General features: G+C 49.8%; 2 protein-coding genes across 2 annotated transcripts in view; one reads left to right on the plus strand and one right to left on the minus strand.

Annotated features, from left to right (window-relative positions):
• The window catches only part of LOC135370098 (COP9 signalosome complex subunit 7b-like), a 337,544-nt gene that overhangs the window by 235,594 nt on the left and 81,346 nt on the right, over positions 1-20,604 (plus strand). The gene's annotated exons all lie outside the window — the stretch shown is intronic.
• LOC135370562 (uncharacterized) lies at positions 544-2,528 on the minus strand. Its single transcript, XM_064604342.1, has 2 exons — positions 1,468-2,528; positions 544-1,426 (listed from the first exon to the last, which is right to left on the minus strand). The coding sequence occupies exons 1-2, from the start codon at positions 2,526-2,528 to the stop codon at positions 544-546; spliced, it is 1,944 nt and encodes a 647-aa protein (XP_064460412.1).

The raw sequence follows: 20,604 nt of genomic DNA on the forward strand, positions 1-20,604 counted from the left end.
TTATTCATCACACAACTGTCATCAAGTTTTGGTGATCCTCAACCAGAGTAGAACGTAGTGGTCTGGTGGCTTGTTGGGCTTCGACCCCGACCTGTACATGAAAGGCAAGGGAGAAAAAGGACATGAGCCGCTAATTATATGCATCTAGCAAGCCAGCAGAACCCCTTCGCAAGGGTGGGGATTGGCCAAACCCCGGGCGGGACCAACCCCTGATAGTAAGTGTCTCCCTATACATCGTATAATTCCTGGTAATTCAAACTTCAGGTAAGTACCGTTCGTTAGAACTGGTAATTATATACTTCTGCATATATCGCCACTTACTATCAGGGTTTACAACTGCTTGTTCAAAGCTGCGTGCACACCCGGGACAAAACTTGCGTGCCGAAATTTGCTCTAGAGCCCAAATCTCGTCTGTAGAAACGGTTAAAAGTGGTGTCGGACGACCAGTCAGCCACCGCCAGAATTTCAGTGATAGGGACCCCCTTTTCCAGCGCCCTGGAGGTGGCTGCACCCCTTGTGGAGTGCGCTTTGAAGCGGGATATGTCAATGCCCGCTGACTGTAACATGCGCTTCAGCCAATTGGCGATTGTGTCCCGAGAGGCAGGTCTGTGGGGTTTCTGAGTAGTCAAGAGGAGTCGGGAACATCCAGTACGGAGGGTGAGTGTACGTGTTAGATATGCTTAGAATTGGGCAGAGGGAGGGCTCCTGAAGCAGAGCCGGGACGAACAGGGATGGCCAGGGTTTAGAGGGCCGTGATGTTTTCCGTAAGCCGTAAAGCCGCAGTTCCCAGCCAGCCGGCTGACGCTTAATGCCATCCATGGACAGCAAACAGAGATCGGCTGAGCGCCCCGCAGTAGCCAGAGCCAGAAGCATAACCAGCTTGTACGATAGCAGGCGCAGAGATAGGGAATCATTTTCCCCTAAGGAAGAAATGAAAGAAGTAACTGACTCCACCGGCCACATGTCAGAGTAACGAGGACGAGGGGGGTTTAGGTTAAACACTCCTTTCAGGAGCCGGGTGACCGCTGGGTGTTCTCCGAAAGGATAGCCCTCGCAAACACCAATAGTTTGGGAAAGGGCTGACCGATAGCTATTAATGGTCCTGTATGACAAATGCTCCTGGTAGCGCAGGTACGCGAGGAAGTTCAAGACTGTATTCAAAGGGGGAGAAAAGGGATCAAGCAACCGTGCACTGTACCAGCTATCCCGCCTCCGCCAGCAGGAATTGTAGGCGAGCCGGGTGCCTCTGCGCCAAGACGCGGAGATAAGCCCTGCAGCCTCTCCCGAAAGGCTCGAATGCGAAGGGGGTCGCTGGTCAGCTTCCACACAGCCAGGAGAAGGCTGTACCATGGCTGCGACGGCCAGGTCGGGGCTACTAAGATGAGGTCCCCGCCTGTCTCGCACATTTTCTGGAGACATCGATTCACTAGGTTGAAGGGGGGAAATGCATGAAGACCCGGTCCTGACCAGATCTGGGTGAAAGCATCCACCCCTGCTGCTCCAGGGTCCGGTTTCCAGCTGAAATAATGTGGAACTTGATGGTTCGACAGATCGGTGAAGAGATCCATGTTGACAGCACTCCAGAGGCTGTCGATCTTCCGAAACGTGGGCACATGAAGTTTCCAACTGCTGTTGTCGAAGTGGACACGAGAGGCCCTGTCTGCCACAGCATTAAATCGTCCGGGAATATGTTGAGCACGCACCGTTAGGCCTCGCTTCAGGCACCACGACCACAGCTGAAGGGCTAATTTGTTGAGACTGCTGGAGTGAGTGCTCCCCATGCGATTGATAGCAGCCACTGCTGCCCTGTTGTCGAGCTGCAGTAGGATGCAGCCCTGGTCGGATACCCTCCCAAGAGCCTGGAGCCCCAAGAATGCCGCTATCAACTCCAACTCGTTTATGTGGAGCTGGGCTTGCTCGTTGGTCCACTGCTGACCAACTACCAGGCCCTGAGAGTGAGCGCCCCAACCTCGCAGAGAACTGTCTGTTTGAATGGTCTGAAGGACTGAACTCTCGTGCAAGCTGCGCCTGGGGTGGGACAGGAGGACCGTGCGCCACCACCCCAAATCCTCCCTGGCTGCCGAGGAGAGTGTAACTGTGGTCTCGTAAGAGCCTATCTGTAAAGCCTGATGCAAGAGACACTGGAGCGACCTGAGATGCAGAGGAGCTGCCAGAACAGCCAAGGAAGTAGGATTCAGACGAGCTATCAGACTCACTAGGGCCCTCACACCTATGCTCTCTCCGAGTATGGAATCTATCTCCTGTTTGATTGCTAACCCCTTGTCGACGGCGAGGCAGAGTGCCAATGGTACCGTCATGATCTCGAATCCCAAGAAGGTGAGAGTCTGAGTTGGGGTGACATGAGATTTTGTCTGATTTACCACGAAGCCCAGAGAATGTAACAGATTTACGACCGTCTCCATGGAGGACCTCAAACGACCAGGTGATTGGTCCATGAGGAGGATGTCGTCTAAGAATATTACCAGCCGAATCCCCTGAGACCTTAGATGGGCAGCTACAGGTTTCATAAGCTTGGTGAACACCCGCGGTGCCGAGCAGAGGCCAAAGGGGAGAACGTTCCATTGGTAACACCTCCCTTGATGCAGAAAGCAGAGCCAAGGTCTGTCCCGCTTGGCTATAGGAACTGACAAGTAGGCATCCTTCAGGTCGATGTTAACCAGATAATCTCCCTGAAGTAGCAAATCCTTCACGGTGTCCTAGCCCTCCATCTTGAAACGTTCGTGGTGAATGAACAGGTTGAGCTGCTTGAGATTCAGGACTGGCCTCAACTGCCTGTCCTTCTTTGGAATAAGAAAGGAAGGGGACAGAAACCGTGCTGTGTGTAGAGGGATGTGGGATATAGCTTCCTTGAGCTGCAGTTCCTCTATCACAGGAATAGCGGTAGGGTTTGGGTATAGCCTTGGGCGCGTTAGAAGCGTGGAACCCGCAAGGGAGGGTGGGTGGAAGAATTCGAGGTGATATCCCCTTATGGTTTGTAGAACCCATGCATCCCCTGTGAGCAGTTTCCACACCGGGAGACGCCACGCCAGTCGGCCTGCTGGAGGAGAAGAGGAAATGAGACTTACCCCGCGGGCCTCGAAATGCCCTTCCCTGAGGTCCACCTGGGAAGGGCCAGCCTGGAAAGGGCTGGCGGAAGGTGCTGCTGGACCCCAGGCGGCTTCGTTTCAGAGCAGGTTCCTCGGGCGGGCCCCTCTGTGTGCCCTGTCGGGCTTCCCTGAGGCCCTTGTACGTCTCGTTTCGCATTCGAATCTGGTCGAGGAACTGCTACCCAAATAGTTGGGCAGCACCCTCCTCGTCGAGATGGTCCCTGGTAACCAGGGACCGCAGGTCCGGGGCTACCCTGTTCAGCCCACTCTCTCGGCGTTCATTACCGAGAGAGGTGAATAGCCGTCCCAAGTGTGACAGGGCAGCCGCTACGTGGTCGGCGACCACGCGTAGATCCACTCGCCCCTGACCGTGCGGCATTCCAGAAGGTGGGTCCCCTGGAGCTGTGGATGGCTCCTCGGAACAGTGCTTCAAGGGAGCCACCAAGGGGCTCACCGCGGAGACGATGGAAGCTTGGACGTCGCCGCTGACGGGCTGCCTCCAGGACCCCAGTGGCCCCGGACGATGCCAATGATGGCGGGGGACACCTCACGGTGCCCCACCCCTGCGAAACCAGTTAGCCAGTCGTCCACTGTTGACATGGAACCCTCACCCGCCACCTCAGGATCGTGTGGGGAATGGGGGGAGATTATTGGGGGTGAAGATCTTCCTCCCTGTCTGCCACATAGATGTCGGACTCAACGTCCAGTTCCTGCGCCGGCAGGGGAGGGGGGGGGGGGTAAGCGCTGGACCAGGCAGGCCACCGTCTCTGTGAGGGATTCCACCATAGCCTTCAGGTCAGGTTCTGTTCCTGAAGGTGCAGCGATGGTCTCTGCATAAAAAAAAAAAACGGCGATGGAGTAAGATTTCGTTGACAACTGTTCGAGTTAAAAAGGAAAGACGAGAGAAGCAGGGTAGTCAGAGCTTATATAGACAAGGGGGAGCAGTGCCATCTAGGGTCGCACGCGCAAACTTTGCTTTAAAGTTGACATCTATCTGACGAAAAGAAGGAAAAAGCAGTTGTAAACCCTGATAGTAAGTGGCGACATATGCAGAAGTATAATTTTGAACTGAAGGAATTTTAGCAATAGACCTCTACCTATTTGTAAACAAATGACGTCATAGTGTTCGACAGCGCCACAAATTTGGTAGAGTCGAACTACGTTCGAAGCTATAGTGGCGAACAAGGTCGCGCCCGAAAGCCACGGTCTCATGGAGGAAGGAAACACAAGGAGCGGCTCTTCCATCCAGACTCGCGTAGCCACGCTCTAGCGGTCGCTCGAGTCAAAATCGCCATTGCGTCCTGTCCACCACGTGATTCCCTCTAAAGTTTCGATTTGCAAGGCTTTCTTTCACGCGCTGCTCTCTGTATGATTTTACTTTTCTAAAATAATTTATTGTAAAAATGTGAAATTCAGTTCAGTAAATAGAAATGACGTATGGTAATGCGTTCCTGTCCCGGCTCTCGTTGAACGAAAAGCAGCTCTATCACGGGAACACGTTTTGTTCGTAAGTACATGGTCAGTTGTTTTTGTTGCCTGTGTGTGTTCGAGTCATCTTGAATTGTTCGTTTGGGACCTGATACTGTGCCGCAGATTCATTTCACATCCTCTGTTGTTGTACAAATCTCATTAATGGTGTACGGCATCCTTTACCACTTAATCAAGATACGTACATACGTTGGAAGTCACCACTGGCACGGTGTTTCCGCGTACTCCTTTTGAGTTCTGCATATTGTCACCGGTCTAGAGTAAACATCCGAACACACAGAAATAAAGTGCAAGCCCGCGTTCAACGTAATCACAGGGGAGGCATCCAATGTATTGCTCCGTAGACGAAAGCGTGCTGGGCGAACGCAATGCATCCTGGACAGGTCCTGGTCGCACGTCACAGCAAACGTCAGGGCCACTGATCTCTATGTATAAAGGCTGGATAGCGGATGGGTGAGGGTATCGCGGGAAAGGGTACGGCAAACGGCCGCCATATTGCGGTGCTCAAAAAAAGCCATTACAGCCCATTGGAATGCATGTAAGCTGTGACAAGTTTTGCTGTTTGTGAGCGCTTCCCTTGCTGCTTCGCTAAAATTTTGCCACGGATCGTTGCAGAAATCCCTCGTGATTGGATTCCTTACGTTCTTTGTGTGAAATCCCGTCACATACATGTTATTTCCTGTCTATTTTGTACTCGTGTGAGGTCGTGTCGGTCCAATTTTGTACTTTGAACTTCGATTATGTCATTTGCTGGTTTTGTGCGGTGTTGTATTTGTTGTGTTACGTTTCCTTTGTCGTCTGTCAGCGTGTGCAGCGTGTTGCTTCTCGTGTTTCTCCCATTTCCTTTCTGCTCGGGGTGTGGAATGCCAGAGAATGTTTGGCACGTTTGTTTATGTAACCACCTTAATATGCTTGGGTATAAACATTATGCTTTGCACAGGAAGTTTAGATATGACTAGTTATGACACGAAATGCCGAACGGCACTAAAGCACTTCCAAAGGACTAGAATGATATTATGTGATATAAAGGCTATATGACGGTAAAAACGTATCGACTAGAAATATGTGCACTGGGGAACTAAATGGCGGTAAAGACAGTTCAAAATGACTAGAGGTAGAGTGAATAAGTCAAAAAAAGGCTAAGTAGCAAGGTCTTGTGGTGAAAGCTCTAACATCAAAGTATCACAAGTCCAGTTGCAACAGCAAGTTTGAAGCAGTCAACCAGGTAAGTGGGCAGAGTGCATTACTGGTTGTTGAATATGATCAACATTGACAATTTCTTTCGCAGATGAGGCCTGGCTGTCACCTTCTCTGTATATTCCTTGGCAAGGTGGTACAGTCCGATACTGCTGTAGCACTGGGAAACTTCTTTTATCAGACGGATCATATTGTTTTCATTTGGGCTGCATTCAAACATATATTGTCGCAAACTTAAGCAGGGAGAATAAAGAGTAGACATTCGACGTTGAAAAATTATTTATTGCCTTCATGCAGTACTGATTCCAATCATCAATCATCGCTTGAAACTCTTAACTAGGGAACATGATTCATAGAGGCTAGACTTTCATGCAAATACACACTTTCAACCAGAGTTCGAGGCAACTCATTACTGTAACTAAGTTCCTTTTTTTTGGTAACTTATAACTTAACTATGTATCTACTTTTGCGCCGTGGTAACTTTCAGAGGAACTCATTTCTTTTTCAGGTAACTTTGCCAAAGTAACTTAAGCTAAGTTCCAAGTTACTTTTAATTCGCTTTTCACTCACGTCCACTTGTTTTCTTGCTTTCTCTCCGGTTCTTCCATGGCATTTTATGTCATAAAACGTGATGTTCAGTAAGTAAGAAGCGCGGCTATTGAAATGAAGCTGAAGCATTGTGTGCCCACAGGGAATAAGATGCAAAGCGTTCGCATTGTTGGACATAAACGAAAACTCAACGCAGGCAACTCAGGGTCGAACTCAACTGCTCACACGCGCTGCACCTTTGTAGTGCCATTTTGTGTCCGAAGTAGCTTGGCAGTAACTCGTTCTTTTTTTAAGTAACTCCGTAACTGCGAGTTACGTTTGGGGCTGAATAACTTCGTTATTAACTTAGTTACATTTTTCACACGGTAACTTCGTAGGGAGTTCCTTTTGACTGGTAACTTCTCGATCTATGCTTTCAACTCTGCATGCTTTTTGTACACTGCATAAAGTAAGATACTTTTGCCCCAGTGAATTTGCTTCGTGTTTTGCAAGTGAATTTCTAGAGGTGCATATTTTGAGCAAGATTAATGAATTTTTCATGCATGTGTGTGTGTTCAACCAGCTTTTAGTGCATATAAATCCGGCCTCTACATATGACGTATGCATTATTACTCTCTTTCGGTGTTCTGGGAAGTCGAACTTGTTAGGCACAGCGTTAGGCCTCAGTCAAACGGTTTGCCCTGTTCTGTCGAAGCACCTGTCTTTAAAATGTTTGCTGCAGACCAGTGATGTCCTCGACGGCGTCCAGTCCCTTCGCCTGACATTCACCACACACTTTTTTCAATGTTGTGGGCGGCTGTGAGGGAACCTGCATTGAACAATTTATGCCATCAGTTACGGCAGGGATGACAAGGCTGATCCAAGCAAGCAATCGTCGATACCGTGACCAACAAACTGAGCCGTAGATCCCACACCTGACAAGCGCACTTTAACGCCTGCTACGTGCCGAGACCATACACGTGAACTGCAGGAAGTCTGGACTATCACAATGACTCTATCCAGATAACGTACTGCTTAAAGTTTAACGTTTAGATGTTGAGATACGAGTCACAAAGTGCCGCGCACATGATTCAACAGCAACGTTTTGTCGCCCCGCTCGTGGACTAATAAATCACATTTATTAGTAAAACTAAGTCACTTACTTGTGAAATGTCGTCCCCGGTATCTTGCCAGTACGAGCAGCACACCCATAACCATAGCAGGCGGGCATGACACCACAAAAATGGTAGGTAAAGGCGCATGCAGAATATGCAGCTGAGTCGCGGACGGCAATGTTTTGAGCTTCGCAAGATGGCGGCCGGTGACCGTACGGCTGCACCCTCCTCAATCCGCTATCCAGCCTATTACTACAGATCAGTGGTCAAGGCACACGTGACCTTAAAGATGGCGGCGCCCGTGATCGGCGCCCAAACCGTTTGTAAACAATGCGGTTGTTGTTTCTGGACGACGTTTTGGATGTTTTTCGATCACGGTAATTATTTTTATCCGATAATCCCACAGTAAAACGCGCAGTTTTACACATAAAGCCTCGTCTTGTTGAGAGCTTCCAAAGATGTGATGACGCGTTAAGACTTACCGAGCCGATGCGATGTACGTAAACTGAGGTGAAATGGGCTACCATGTTGCGGAAGAAGCACCGCATAGTTTACGCTGGCAAAATATGGTCATCTCTTGGTGTTATGACGGTGAAAATATGTCGGTAAGCGGGAAAACGACATGTAAAGGAAGTCACATGACCTCAAAATGACGTTTTCTATGACGTGCGACCAGGACAAGATGGCAGTTTTGCCAAAAGCACCCGCTTGAGGGTAGTTACAACAGTGGCGGGCTTGTGTCACCCCTGTGAACGTACTAGTGCCATCTAAACTGTGACACAACAACGCCTCCTCTATAAATTTATAGAGGCGGCGTTGGACACAACTATAGCTCGCGTCGTCTGCTCCGGTGGCGCCGTGCTGTCTGGAGGGTCATGTGAGCAGTCACGTGGTAGACAGGAGCATCCCAGAATGCAATGCGAAGCCAGCTACGCCCGCTCGTTGTGTTTCCTACCTCCATGCACGGTCTTGACGCGATAACGATAGCCTCTGAAAGGGACGCGACATTCGGTCCTAGTTTCCATTGAATAGGAGGCAGCGAACAAGTGCCCATTAGTGGAACCCAGCTCTCCCCTTCCGATCTGTTTCGGTTTCAGTCAGTCTACCAAAGATGACGTTTCTAGAGGTTTGTTCGAGGCGAATGGATAAGGGAGGAGAACACGTTGTTTTTGGTTGACACGCAAGTGCCCATAAGCTGAGCAGATATACAGCTGAAAATTGTTTATTGAGCAGACCATTACATCCCGCGCGTCCTTACGCAACTTGCAATCCGTCAATACGCTTCACAGTCGTTCATCTTTGCCTTTTCCGAATCTAAGGCTTATTCCTCGTAGCAGCTGAATACCACGCCAGTTTGGCCACGCAAACGTAGGCCAGCGGTGCGATTTGTACATGTGTATAAACTTGTCGACTGCCATTGTGATAGACGACGATATGACGAAGAGAGATCCCAAACAACTCCAAATGTCCGGGTACAGGTTGAGAAAGATAGCTTGGAAAACCAGCGACGCGATAATGTCTCCACAGAGCTTTACCGTTGTTACGACGATGGCGGATTCCGCTTCCAAGGCTTTCGTTAGAAAGAAGGCGGCACAGTAACCGATCTGTCCCATCATCAAAAGGCTGCCCAAAAAGGCACCAGAGAACAGTCGGTCGAAGGTACTGGTCAGAAGGGACGCAATCATGCAGATTAGCACACGGATGACGGCGCTGTTGAAGCCCAGGCTCTTCCGGCTAATATTACGCATGTGCCGCACAAGCAGAGTGAGTATGCTCATTGATATGACGCAGCTCAGGGCATACAGAACACCTGTCATCTGATTCATTCGAACATTTCTGTCCGTGTCTGCAAACAGCACACCCGGCCTCACGACAAAGAGCACGCCTATGAAAGCCAAGGCTATAGAAAAGCCTTGCAGGCGATGAAACTTCTCCCTCAAAAAGAGCCAAGATGTGAGGGCGACGCCGAATGGAATTAAGGAGAAAATAATGACTACGTCAGAGATGCTTAAATAGATAAGCGCCATAGCCTTGCACATGAGGAGAGCCACTCCAAAGATGTTCCGCAGGAGCAGCAGAGGTTGCACCCCACCAGCTCCGAATTGAAGACATTCGCGTGAGTTGCTTGGTATGGTTCCTGACAGTATGCCGATGGCTGCGTAAAATGCAATTTGCGCCTTTGGGACTACAATGAGACGTTTGATGAAGATGTTACAAAGCGCTTGGGCCACGCAGTGGAGGAGGGTGAAGACTACGCCGTGAAACCTGGGTTCCGAGAAAATCAGTGTATCCAGCAGCTCGGAAGAAGTTTCAGTATCCTGGGCCATGACGAATGTCATGGCTGCACCGGACTCTGCAAACGCACTTCTCGTACGTCGGAGCAGACTTTCGTCGTACATCACTTCTGTGCTTACTTCGTTGGTAAGGTGATACTCCCTTATAGTCGACAAACTATGTTCACGAGACGCAACCTTTCTCGGGTTCGTCGCTGAGCTTTCCAGTGATGGAATGTAGGACACTAATCCGTAGCGCTCAGCTCGTCGGGCTAAGGCTGCAGTGGTGCGTTTGCCTGGACGATATGCGGGACTGGCAGCTGCTTTTGGTAATCTGAGAAAGCTCCCGGTAGAGCTTGCGCCAGATGGAGCTGGTGACGCCATAGTTCGCGTAGTCATTCCGTGAGGTGGCGTAGGTTGCAGGTCGTCGACGAATGATCGTTTCCCGGACGACACGGTGTCCGTTGCAGCGGATGTAAATGTGCTCTTCATTTTCTGAGGGCAAGGTGGTATGGACGGCGTCTGATGGTCCCGTGTCGATCCTGTAGGGTGCGCTGGGGAGGAAATCAGCGGTACAGACGCAGCAAGAGAATCTCTTCTTACTTTCGTCTCCCCTCTCAGTGGTGAAAAACTTGAGGCTTCACCGACATTAGTGAGGGAGTCTCTTTTCAATTTCACGAAGCGAGAGTCTGGTGCTATAATGCTCGAATTGGAAGGTGTAGGTACCTCGTGAGACAGGTGAGGAAGGAAAGGCCTTTCTAAGGAATCTTTTCTCAATTTCGCGAAGGGTACGTTCACTTGATCAGTGCTGTCAGTCGTGAAAAACTTCGTCGGGCATTTCTCCGTCGACCTATCTCCGAGTGACGGAACTTCCGTGAATTGCTGCGGAGTAGTGCCTTTCTGTGACGTCTTTGTGTGCTCATGCAATTGAGAGAGCGTCGCAGGGTGTGTCCCACTACTGCTAGACGACGTTGACGAGATCGGCACTAAGTGAACCATGGATCCTCTACTTAGACCAGGTGATGGTTCTGTCTGCCTCCTGCCATCAGCGTTGTTGCCTTGACTAGAAGAACAAGGGGCGAACGGTTCTGTGATGGCTGGTGTCCCGAATGCAGGAACTTCTTCGGGGTGGCCCCCTTCTTCAGGTGCGTAGTTCGAAGAAGACTTCATAGTCACATGCTCAGGACCAGCTAGGCTTTCTTTCGCAACTTGTCTCGATACAGAAGCATCTAATGACGCTCGAGGTTGTTCACCTTCTGTACCCTCGTCCTGCGTTGTAATGTAGGTTGTGTCTCCCGGACGTTTCTCGGTCCGAAGAAGCGGCTTGAGAAGCCGCCATACAGATGAAGGTCCAAAACGTGCGTGACTGAACTCCCGATCTGACCATAAAGAGCGCAATGAACGACGTTTACGTTTTCCGATTTTGGGCTTCTCATTGTGATCAGCCGCTGAAGTCTTTGGTTCGTCTGCAGCTGGATCGCCTTTAGAAGTCGACGGTGTTACCGTAGTAGGCGGTCCGTCACTTGCGGGAAGTCGCGGTACAACAGCACCTTGTTCCGCTTGTTGGGAGTCTGGGGGAAGGCCGTCGGCACCGCAAGGCATCGATGAGCCACACGCATCATCCTGCATTTTTTCTGACGTTGAGAGAGGCGCGTCACGAGCCGCCATCTTCACGTCTTTTGTTCGCAATGCCCGTAATGGTCGCGTAGAAATGCTGCACTGGAGAAGTCTGGAGCGTAGACGGTTTCACTCCTGACGTTCCTTTGACAGGTGGGAAATGTAACGGCGGTTTCCTCGTGCAGTGTGTGCTGCGACACGCGGTCACGTATGATGGAAACCAACACGTCTTCGTTTTTTGTGGCGCACTCGGTCAATGCAATTCGTTTTCCAGACGTATTAAAATGAAAATACAATTAGAAGTGGAAATACGTTAGTGGAAATAAAAATAGAAAAGGATAATACGTTTTCGTTTTTGTAAAGACAGCTTTTATAACCACAATCTGTGTTGTGTCTGCCCTTTTCTGCCCGTATCTAACGGTTCCCTTTCCCCACCTTTCCCTTTTATCTTTCCCTTTCCTTTTTCTTTAATAAATCCCCACTCCATCGCTCAACTGCATTAATCATAACAGCGAATGAATTACCGTAATTTCACGCCTATTAGCCGCGGCTTATGCGCGATTTTCTTTTCTTGCGGGCGCTCTGCGGCTTATCTGATGACTATTTTTTCCTGGTATTTCTCCCATACGCCGGTTTTAACGAAAGGGCCGACAGTGTCTCTGAAACAGCACTGCCCTGCGAATGCACGAACAGTGCGTAACAGGGACGGGTTACACATTCGAGTAGATTGATCTTCCTGGTGCATTCCCCCAAGCAGCTTTAACGAAAGTGATGGCTGTGATTCACGTCTTCTGAAAGACAACTGGTCCATCGATCCATGCAAAACGCCCAACAAGGACACAATCCGATCTTCGTAGAACTCTAGAGCTGAGCGATTTTGTTGTACACTATGCCGACACTGGAGTATGGACAAAAAGATCTGTGGCCTTCTCTATGGTCTCCCTTGTCGCACGAATCAGTCGTCTCGAATTGCCCGCGGCTTATCTGAGAGTGCCAGAAAACTTTGAATATAAGGAATTTAAGCAATTGGGGACGAATGGATAAGGAAGGAGAACGCATTGTTTTCGGTTAACACGCAAGTGCGTTTAAGCTGAGCAGGTACAGCTGAAAATAATTGTTTATTGAGCAGACCATTACATTCCGCGCATCATTGCGCAACTTGCAATCCGTCAATACGCTTCACAGTCGTTCATCTTTGCCTTTTCCGAATCTAAGGCTTATTCCTCGTAGCAGCTGAATACCACGCCAGTTTGGCCACGCAAACGTAGGCCAGCGGTGCGATTTGTACATGTGTATAAACTTGTCGACTGCCATTGTGATAGACGACGATATGACGAAGAGAGATCCCAAACAACTCCAAATGTCCGGGTACAGGTTGAGAAAGATAGCTTGGAAAACCAGCGACGCGATAATGTCTCCACAGAGCTTTACCGTTGTTACGACGATGGCGGATTCCGCTTCCAAGGCTTTCGTTAGAAAGAAGGCGGCACAGTAACCGATCTGTCCCATCATCAAAAGGCTGCCCAAAAAGGCACCAGAGAACAGTCGGTCGAAGGAACTGGTCAGAAGGGACGCAATCATGCAGATTAGCACACGGATGACGGCGCTGTTGAAGCCCAGGCTCTTCCGGCTAATATTACGCATGTGCCGCACAAGCAGAGTGAGTATGCTCATTGATATGACGCAGCTCAGGGCATACAGAACACCTGTCATCTGATTCATTCGAACATTTCTGTCCGTGTCCGCAAACAGCACACCCGGCCTCACGACAAAGAGCACGCCTATGAAAGCCAAGGCTATAGAAAAGCCTTGCAGGCGATGAAACTTCTCCCTCAAAAAGAGCCAAGATGTGAGGGCGACACCGAATGGAATTAAGGAGAAAATAATGACTACGTCAGAGATGCTTAAATAGATGAGCGCCATAGCCTTGCACATGAGGAGAGCCACTCCAAAGATGTTCCGCAGGAGCAGCAGAGGTTGCACCCCACCAGCTCCGAATTGAAGACATTCGCGTGAGTTGCTCGGTATGGTTCCTGACAGTATGCCGATGGCTGCGTAAAATGCAATTTGCGCCTTTGGGACTACAATGAGGCGTTTGATGAAAATGTTACAAAGCGCTTGGGCCACGCAGTGGAGGAGGGTGAAGACTACGCCGTGAAACCTGGGTTCCGAGAAAATCAGTGTATCCAGCAGCTCGGAAGAAGTTTCAGTGTCCTGGGCCATGACGAATGTCATGGCTGCACCGGACTCTGCAAACGCACTTCTCCTACGTCGGAGCAGACTTTCGTCGTACATCACTTCTGTGCTTACTTCGTTGGTTAGGTGATTCTTCCTTATAGTCGACAAACTATGTTGGCGAGACGCCACCTCTCTCGTGTTCGTCGCAGAATTTGCCGGTGATGGAATATAGGACACTAATCCGTAGCGCTCAGCTCGTCGGGCTAAGGCTGCAGTGGTGCGTTTGCCTGGACGATATGCAGGACTGGCAGCTCCTTTTGGTAATCTGAAAAAGCTCCCGGGAGAGCTTGCGCCAGATGGAGCTGGTGACGCCATAGTTGGCGTAGTCATTCCGTGAGGTGACAGGTCGGCGACGAATGATCGTTTCCCGGATGACACGGTGTCCGTTGCAGCGGATGTAAATGTGCTCTTCGTTTTCTGAGGGCAAGGTGGTATGGACGGCGTCTGATGGTCCCGTGTCGATCCTGTAGGGTGCGCTGGGGAGGAAATCAGCGGTACAGACACAGCAAGAGAATCTCTTCTTACTTTCGTCTCCCCTCTCAGTGGTGAAAAACTTGAGGCTTCACCGACATTAGTGAGGGAGTCTCTTTTCAATTTCACGAAACGAGAGTCTGGTGCTATAATGCTCGAATTGGAAGGTGTAGGTACCTCGTGAGACAGGTGAGGAAGGAAAGGCCTTTCTAAGGAATCTTTTCTCAATTTTGCGAAGGGCATGTCCACTTGATCAGTGCTGTCAGTTGTAAAAAAATGGTCGGAAAACTTCGTCGGGCATTTCTCTGTCGGCCTATTTCCGAGTGACGGAACTTCCATCAATTGCTGCGGAGTAGTGCCTTTCTGTGACGTCTTTGTGTGCTCATGCAATTGAGAGAGCGTCGCAGGGTGTGTCCCACTACTGCTAGACGACGTTGACGAGATCGGCACTAAGTGAACCATGGATCCTCTACTTAGACCAGGTGATCGTTCTGTCTGCCTCCTGCCATCAGCGTTGCTGCCTTCACTAGAAGAACAAGGGGCGAACGGTTCTGTGATGGCTGGTGTCCCGAATGCAGCAACTTCTTCGGGGTGGCCCCCTTCTTCAGGTGCGTAGTTCGAAGAAGACTTCATAGTCACATGCTCAGGACCAGCTAGGCTTTCTTTCGCAACTTGTCTCGATACAGAAGCATCTAATGACGCTCGAGGTTGTTCACCTTCTGTACCCTCGTCCTGCGTTGTAATGTAGGTTGTGTCCCCCGGACGTTTCTCGGTCCGAAGAAACGGCTTGAGAAGCCGCCATACAGATGAAGGTCCAAAACGTGCGTGACTGAATTCCCGATCTGACCATAAAGAGCGCAATGAACGACGTTTACGTTTTCCGATTGTGGGCTTCTCACTGTGGCCAGCCGCTGAAGTCTTTGGTTCGTCTGCAGCTGGATCGCCTTTAGAAGTCGACGGTGTCACCGTAGCAGGCGGTCCATCACTTGCGGGAAGTCGCGGTACAACAGCACCTTGTTCCGCTTGTTGGGAGTCTGGGGGAAGGCCGTCGGCACCGGAAGGCATCGATGAGCCACACGCATCATCCTGCGTTTTTTCTGACGTTGAGAGGGACGCGTCACGAGCCGCCTTCTTGACGTCTTTTTTTCTCAATGCCCGTTTCATAATGGTCGCGTAGAAATGCTGCACTGGAGAAGCCTGGAGCGTAGACGGTTTCGCTCCTGACGTTCCTTTGACAGGTCGGAAATGTAACGGCGGTTTCCTCGTGCAGTGTGTGCTGCGACACGCGGTCACGTATGATGGAAACCAATACGTCTTCGTTTTTGTGGCGCACTCGGTCAATGCAATTCGTTTTCCAGACGAATACAATTAAAAGTGGAAATACGTTAGTGGAAATAAAAATAGAAAAGGATAATACGTTTTCGTTTTTGTAAAGACAGCTTTTATAACCACAATCTGTGTTGTGTCTGCCCTTTTCTGCCCGTATCTAACGGTTCCCTTTCCCACCTTTCCCTTTTATCTTTCCTTTTTCTTTAATAAATCGCCCCCCCCCCCATCGCTCAACTGCATTAATCATAACAGGGAATGAATTACCGTAATTTCACGCGTATTAGCCGCGGCTTATGCGCGATTTTTTTTTCTTACGAGCTGAGCGCTCTGCGGCTTACCCCCAGGTGCGGCTTATCTGATGACTATTTTTTCCTAGTATTTCTCCCATACGCCGGTTTTAAGGAAAGGGCCGACAGTGTCTCTGGAACAGCACTGCCCTGCCAATGCACTAGCAGTGCCTAACAGATACGTGTCCACATTCGAGCAGATTGATCTTCCTGGTGCATTCCCCCAAGCAGCTTTAACAAAAGTGGTGGCTGTGATTCACGTCTTCTGAAAGACAACTGGTCCATCGATCCATGAGAAACGCCCAACAAGGACACAATCCGATCTTGGTAGAACTCTAGAGCTGACCGATTTTGTTGTACACTATGCCGACACTGGAGTATGGACAAAAAGATCTGTGGCCTTCTCTATGGTCTCCCTTGTCGCACGAATCAGTCGTCTCGTATTGCCCGCGGCTTATCTGCGAGTGCCAGAAAACTTTGAATATAAGGAATTTAAGCAATTGGAGGCGAATGGATAATGAAGGAGAACGCATTGTTTTTGGTTAACACGCAAGTGCGCTAAAACTGAGCAGGTACAGCTGAAAATAATTGTTTATTGAGCAGACCATTACATTCCGCGCGTCATTGCGCAACTTGCAATCCGTCAATACGCTTCACAGTCGTTCATCTTTGCCTTTTCCGAATCTAAGGCTTATTCCTCGTAGCAGCTGAATACCACGCCAATTCGGCCACGCAAACGTAGGTAAGCGGTGCGATTTGTACATGTGTATAAACTTGTCGACTGCCATTGTGATAGACGACGATATGACGAAGAGAGATCCCAAACAACTCCAAATGTCCGGGTACAGGTTGAGAAAGATGGCTTGGAAAACCAGCGACGCGATAATGTCTCCACAGAGCTTTACCGTTGTTACGACGATGGCGGATTCCGCTTCCAAGGCTTTCGTTAGAAAGAAGGCGGCACAGTAACCGATCTGTCCCATCATCAAAAGGCTGCCCAAAAAGGCACCAGAGAACAGTCGGTCGAAGGAACTGGTCAGAAGGGACGCAATCATGCAGATTAGCACACGGATGACGGCGCTGTTGAAGCCCAGGCTCTTCCGGCTGATATTACGCATGTGCCGCACAAGCAGAGTGAGTATGCTCATTGATATGACGCAGCTCAGGGCATACAGAACACCTGTCATCTGATTCATTCGAACATTTCTGTCCGTGTCCGCAAACAGCACACCCGGCCTCACGACAAAGAGCACGCCTATGAAAGCCAAGGCTATAGAAAAGCCTTGCAGGCGATGAAACTTCTCCCTCAAAAAGAGCCAAGATGTGAGGGCGACACCGAATGGAATTAAGGAGAAAATAATGACTACGTCAGAGATGCTTAAATAGATAAGCGCCATAGCCTTGCACATGAGGAGAGCCACTCCGAAGATGTTCCGCAGGAGCAGCAGAGGTTGCACCCCACCAGCTCCGAATTGAAGACATTCGCGTGAGTTGCTTGGTATCGTTCCTGACAGTATGCCGATGGCTGCGTAAAATGCAATTTGCGCCTTTGGGACTACAATGAGGCGTTTGATGAAAATGTTACAAAGCGCTTGGGCCACGCAGTGGAGGAGGGTGAAGACTACGCCGTGAAACCTGGGTTCCGAGAAAATCAGTGTATCCAGCAGCTCGGAAGAAGTTTCAGTGTCCTGGGCCATGACGAATGTCATGGCTGCACCGGACTCTGCAAACGCACTTCTCCTACGTCGGAGCAGACTTTCGTCGTACATCACTTCTGTGCTTACTTCGTTGGTAAGGTGATTCTCCCTTATAGTCGACAAACTATGTTCACGAGACGCAACCTTTCTCGCGTTCGTCGCTGAGTTTTCCGGTGATGGAATGTAGGACACTAATCCGTAGCGCTCAGCTCGTCGGGCTAAGGCTGCAGTGGTGCGTTTGCCTGGACGATATGCGGGACTGGCAGCTGCTTTTGGTAATCTGAGAAAGCTCCCGGGAGAGCTTGCGCCAGATGGAGCTGGTGACGCCATAGTTCGCGTAGTCATTCCGTGAGGTGGCGTAGGTGGCAGGTCGTCGACGAATGATCGTTTCCCGGACGACACGGTGTCCGTTGCAGCGGATGTAAATGTGCTCTTCGTTTTCTGAGGGCAAGGTGGTATGGACGGCGTCTGATGGTCCCGTGTCGATCCTGTAGGGTGCGCTGGGGAGGAAATCAGCGGTAGAGACGCAGCAAGAGAATCTCTTCTTACTTTCGTCTCCCCTCTCAGTGGTGAAAAACTTGAGGCTTCACCGACATTAGTGAGGGAGTCTCTTTTCAATTTCACGAAGCGAGAGTCTGGTGCTATAATGCTCGAATTGGAAGGTGTAGGTACCTCGTGAGACAGGTGAGGAAGGAAAGGCCTTTCTAAGGAATCTTTTCTCAATTTTGCGAAGGGCATGTCCACTTGATCAGTGCTGTCAGTTGTAAAAAACTGGTCGGAAAACTTCGTCGGGCATTTCTCTGTCGGCCTATTTCCGAGTGACGGAACTTCCATGAATTGCTGCGGAGTAGTGCCTTTCTGTGACGCCTTTGTGTGCTCATGCAATTGAGAGAGCGTCGCAGGGTGTGTCCCACTACTGCTAGACGACGTTGACGAGATCGGCACTAAGTGAACCATGGATCCTCTACTTAGACCAGGTGATGGTTCTGTCTGCCTCCTGCCATCAGCGTTGTTGCCTTGACTAGAAGAACAAGGGGCGAACGGTTCTGTGATGGCTGGTGTCCCGAATGCAGGAACTTCTTCGGGGTGGCCCCCTTCTTCAGGTGCGTAGTTCGAAGAAGACTTCATAGTTACATGCTCAGGACCAGCTTGGCTTTCTTTCGCAACTTGTCTCGATACAGAAGCATCTAATGACGCTCGAGGTTGTTCACCTTCTGTACCCTCGTCCTGCGTTGTAATGTAGGTTGTGTCCCCCGGACGTTTCTCGGTCCGAAGAAACGGCTTGAGAAGCCGCCATACAGATGAAGGTCCAAAACGTGCGTAACTGGATTCCCGATCTGACCATAAAGAGCGCAATGAACGACGTTTACGTTTTCCGATTTTTGGCTTCTCATTGTGGCCAGCCGCTGAAGTCTTTGGTTCGTCTGCAGCTGGATCGCCTTTAGAAGTCGACGGTGTTACCGTAGTAGGCGGTCCGTCACTTGCGGGAAGTCGCGGTACAACAGCACCTTGTTCCGCTTGTTGGGAATCTGGGGGAAGGCCGTCGGCACCGGAAGGCATCGATGAGCCACACGCATCATCCTGCATTTTTTCTGACGTTGAGAGGGACGCGTCACGAGCCGCCATCTTCACGTCTTTTGTTCGCAATGCCCGTAATGGTCGCGTAGAAATGCTGCACTGGAGAAGTCTGGAGCGTAGACGGTTTCACTCCTGACGTTCCTTTGACAGGTCGGAAATGTAACGGCGGTTTCCTCGTGCAGTGTGTGCTGCGACACGCGGTCACGTATGATGGAAACCAACACGTCTTCGTTTTTTGTGGCGCACTCGGTCAATGCAATTCGTTTTCCAGACGTATTAAAATGAAAATACAATTAGAAGTGGAAATACGTTAGTGGAAATAAAAATAGAAAAGTATAATACGTTTTCGTTTTTGTAAAGACAGCTTCTGTAACCACAATCTGTGTTGTGTCTGCCCTTTTCTGCCCGTATCTAACGGTTCCCTTTCCCACCTTTCCCTTTTATCTTTCCCTTTCTTTTTTCTTTAATAAATCCCCACTCCATAGCTCAACTGCATTAATCATAACAGCGAATGAATTACCGTAATTTCACGCGTATTAGCCGCGGCTTATGCGCGATTTTCTTTTCTTGCGGGCGCTCTGCGGCTTATCCACAGGTGCGGCTTATCTGATGACTATTTTTTCCTGGTATTTCTCCCATACGCCGGTTTTAACGAAAGGGCCGACAGTGTCTCTGAAACAGCACTGCCCTGCGGATGCACGAACAGTGCGTAACAGGGACGGGTTACACATTCGAGTAGATTGATCTTCCTGGTGCATTCCCCCAAGCAGCTTTAACGAAAGTGATGGCTGTGATTCACGTCTTCTGAAAGACAACTGGTCCATCGATCCATGAAAAACGCCCAACAAGGACACAATCCGATCTTGGTAGAACTCTAGAGCTGACCGATTTTGTTGTACACTATGCCGACACTGGAGTATGGACAAAAATATCTGTGGCCTTCTCTATGGTCTCCCTTGTCGCACGAATCAGTCGTCTCGAATTGCCCGCGGCTTATCTGCGAGTGCCAGAAAACTTTGAATATAAGGAATTTAAGCAATTGGGGACGAATGGATAAGGAAGGAGAACGCATTGTTTTCGGTTAACACGCAAGTGCGCTTAAGCTGAGCAGGTACAGCTGAAAATAATTGTTTATTGAGCAGACCATTACATTCCGCGCGTCATTGCGCAACTTGCAATCCGTCAATACGCTTCACAGTCGTTCATCTTTGCCTTTTCCGAATCTAAGACTTATTCCTCGTAGCAGCTGAATACCACGCCAATTCGGCCACGCAAACGTAGGCAAGCGGTGCGATTTGTACATGTGTATAAACTTGTCGACCGCCATTGTGATAGACGACGATATGACGAAGAGAGATCCCAAACAACTCCAAATGTCCGGGTACAGGTTGAGAAAGATAGCTTGGAAAACCAGCGACGCGATAATGTCTCCACAGAGCTTTACCGTTGTTACGACGATGGCGGATTCCGCTTCCAAGGCTTTCGTTAGAAAGAAGGCGGCACAGTAACCGATCTGTCCCATCATCAAAAGGCTGCCCAAAAAGGCACCAGAGAACAGTCGGTCGAAGGAACTGGTCAGAAGGGACGCAATCATGCAGATTAGCACACGGATGACGGCGCTGTTGAAGCCCAGGCTCTTCCGGCTAATATTACGCATGTGCCGCACAAGCAGAGTGAGT

This window comes from Ornithodoros turicata, chromosome 10 (assembly GCF_037126465.1).
Source record: "Ornithodoros turicata isolate Travis chromosome 10, ASM3712646v1, whole genome shotgun sequence".
Classification (NCBI taxonomy): Eukaryota; Metazoa; Arthropoda; class Arachnida; order Ixodida; family Argasidae; genus Ornithodoros; species Ornithodoros turicata.

Bases quoted from the DNA above. Each gene is read 5' to 3' on its own strand.
- LOC135370562 (XM_064604342.1), bottom strand. From the start codon at position 2,528: ATGAAACCTGTAGCTGCCCATCTAAGGTCTCAGGGGATTCGGCTGGTA. The intron at 1,427-1,467 runs GTCAGGACCGGG...CCTTCAACCTAG, and splicing joins GATGCTTTCACCCAGATCTG to TGAATCGATGTCTCCAGAAA.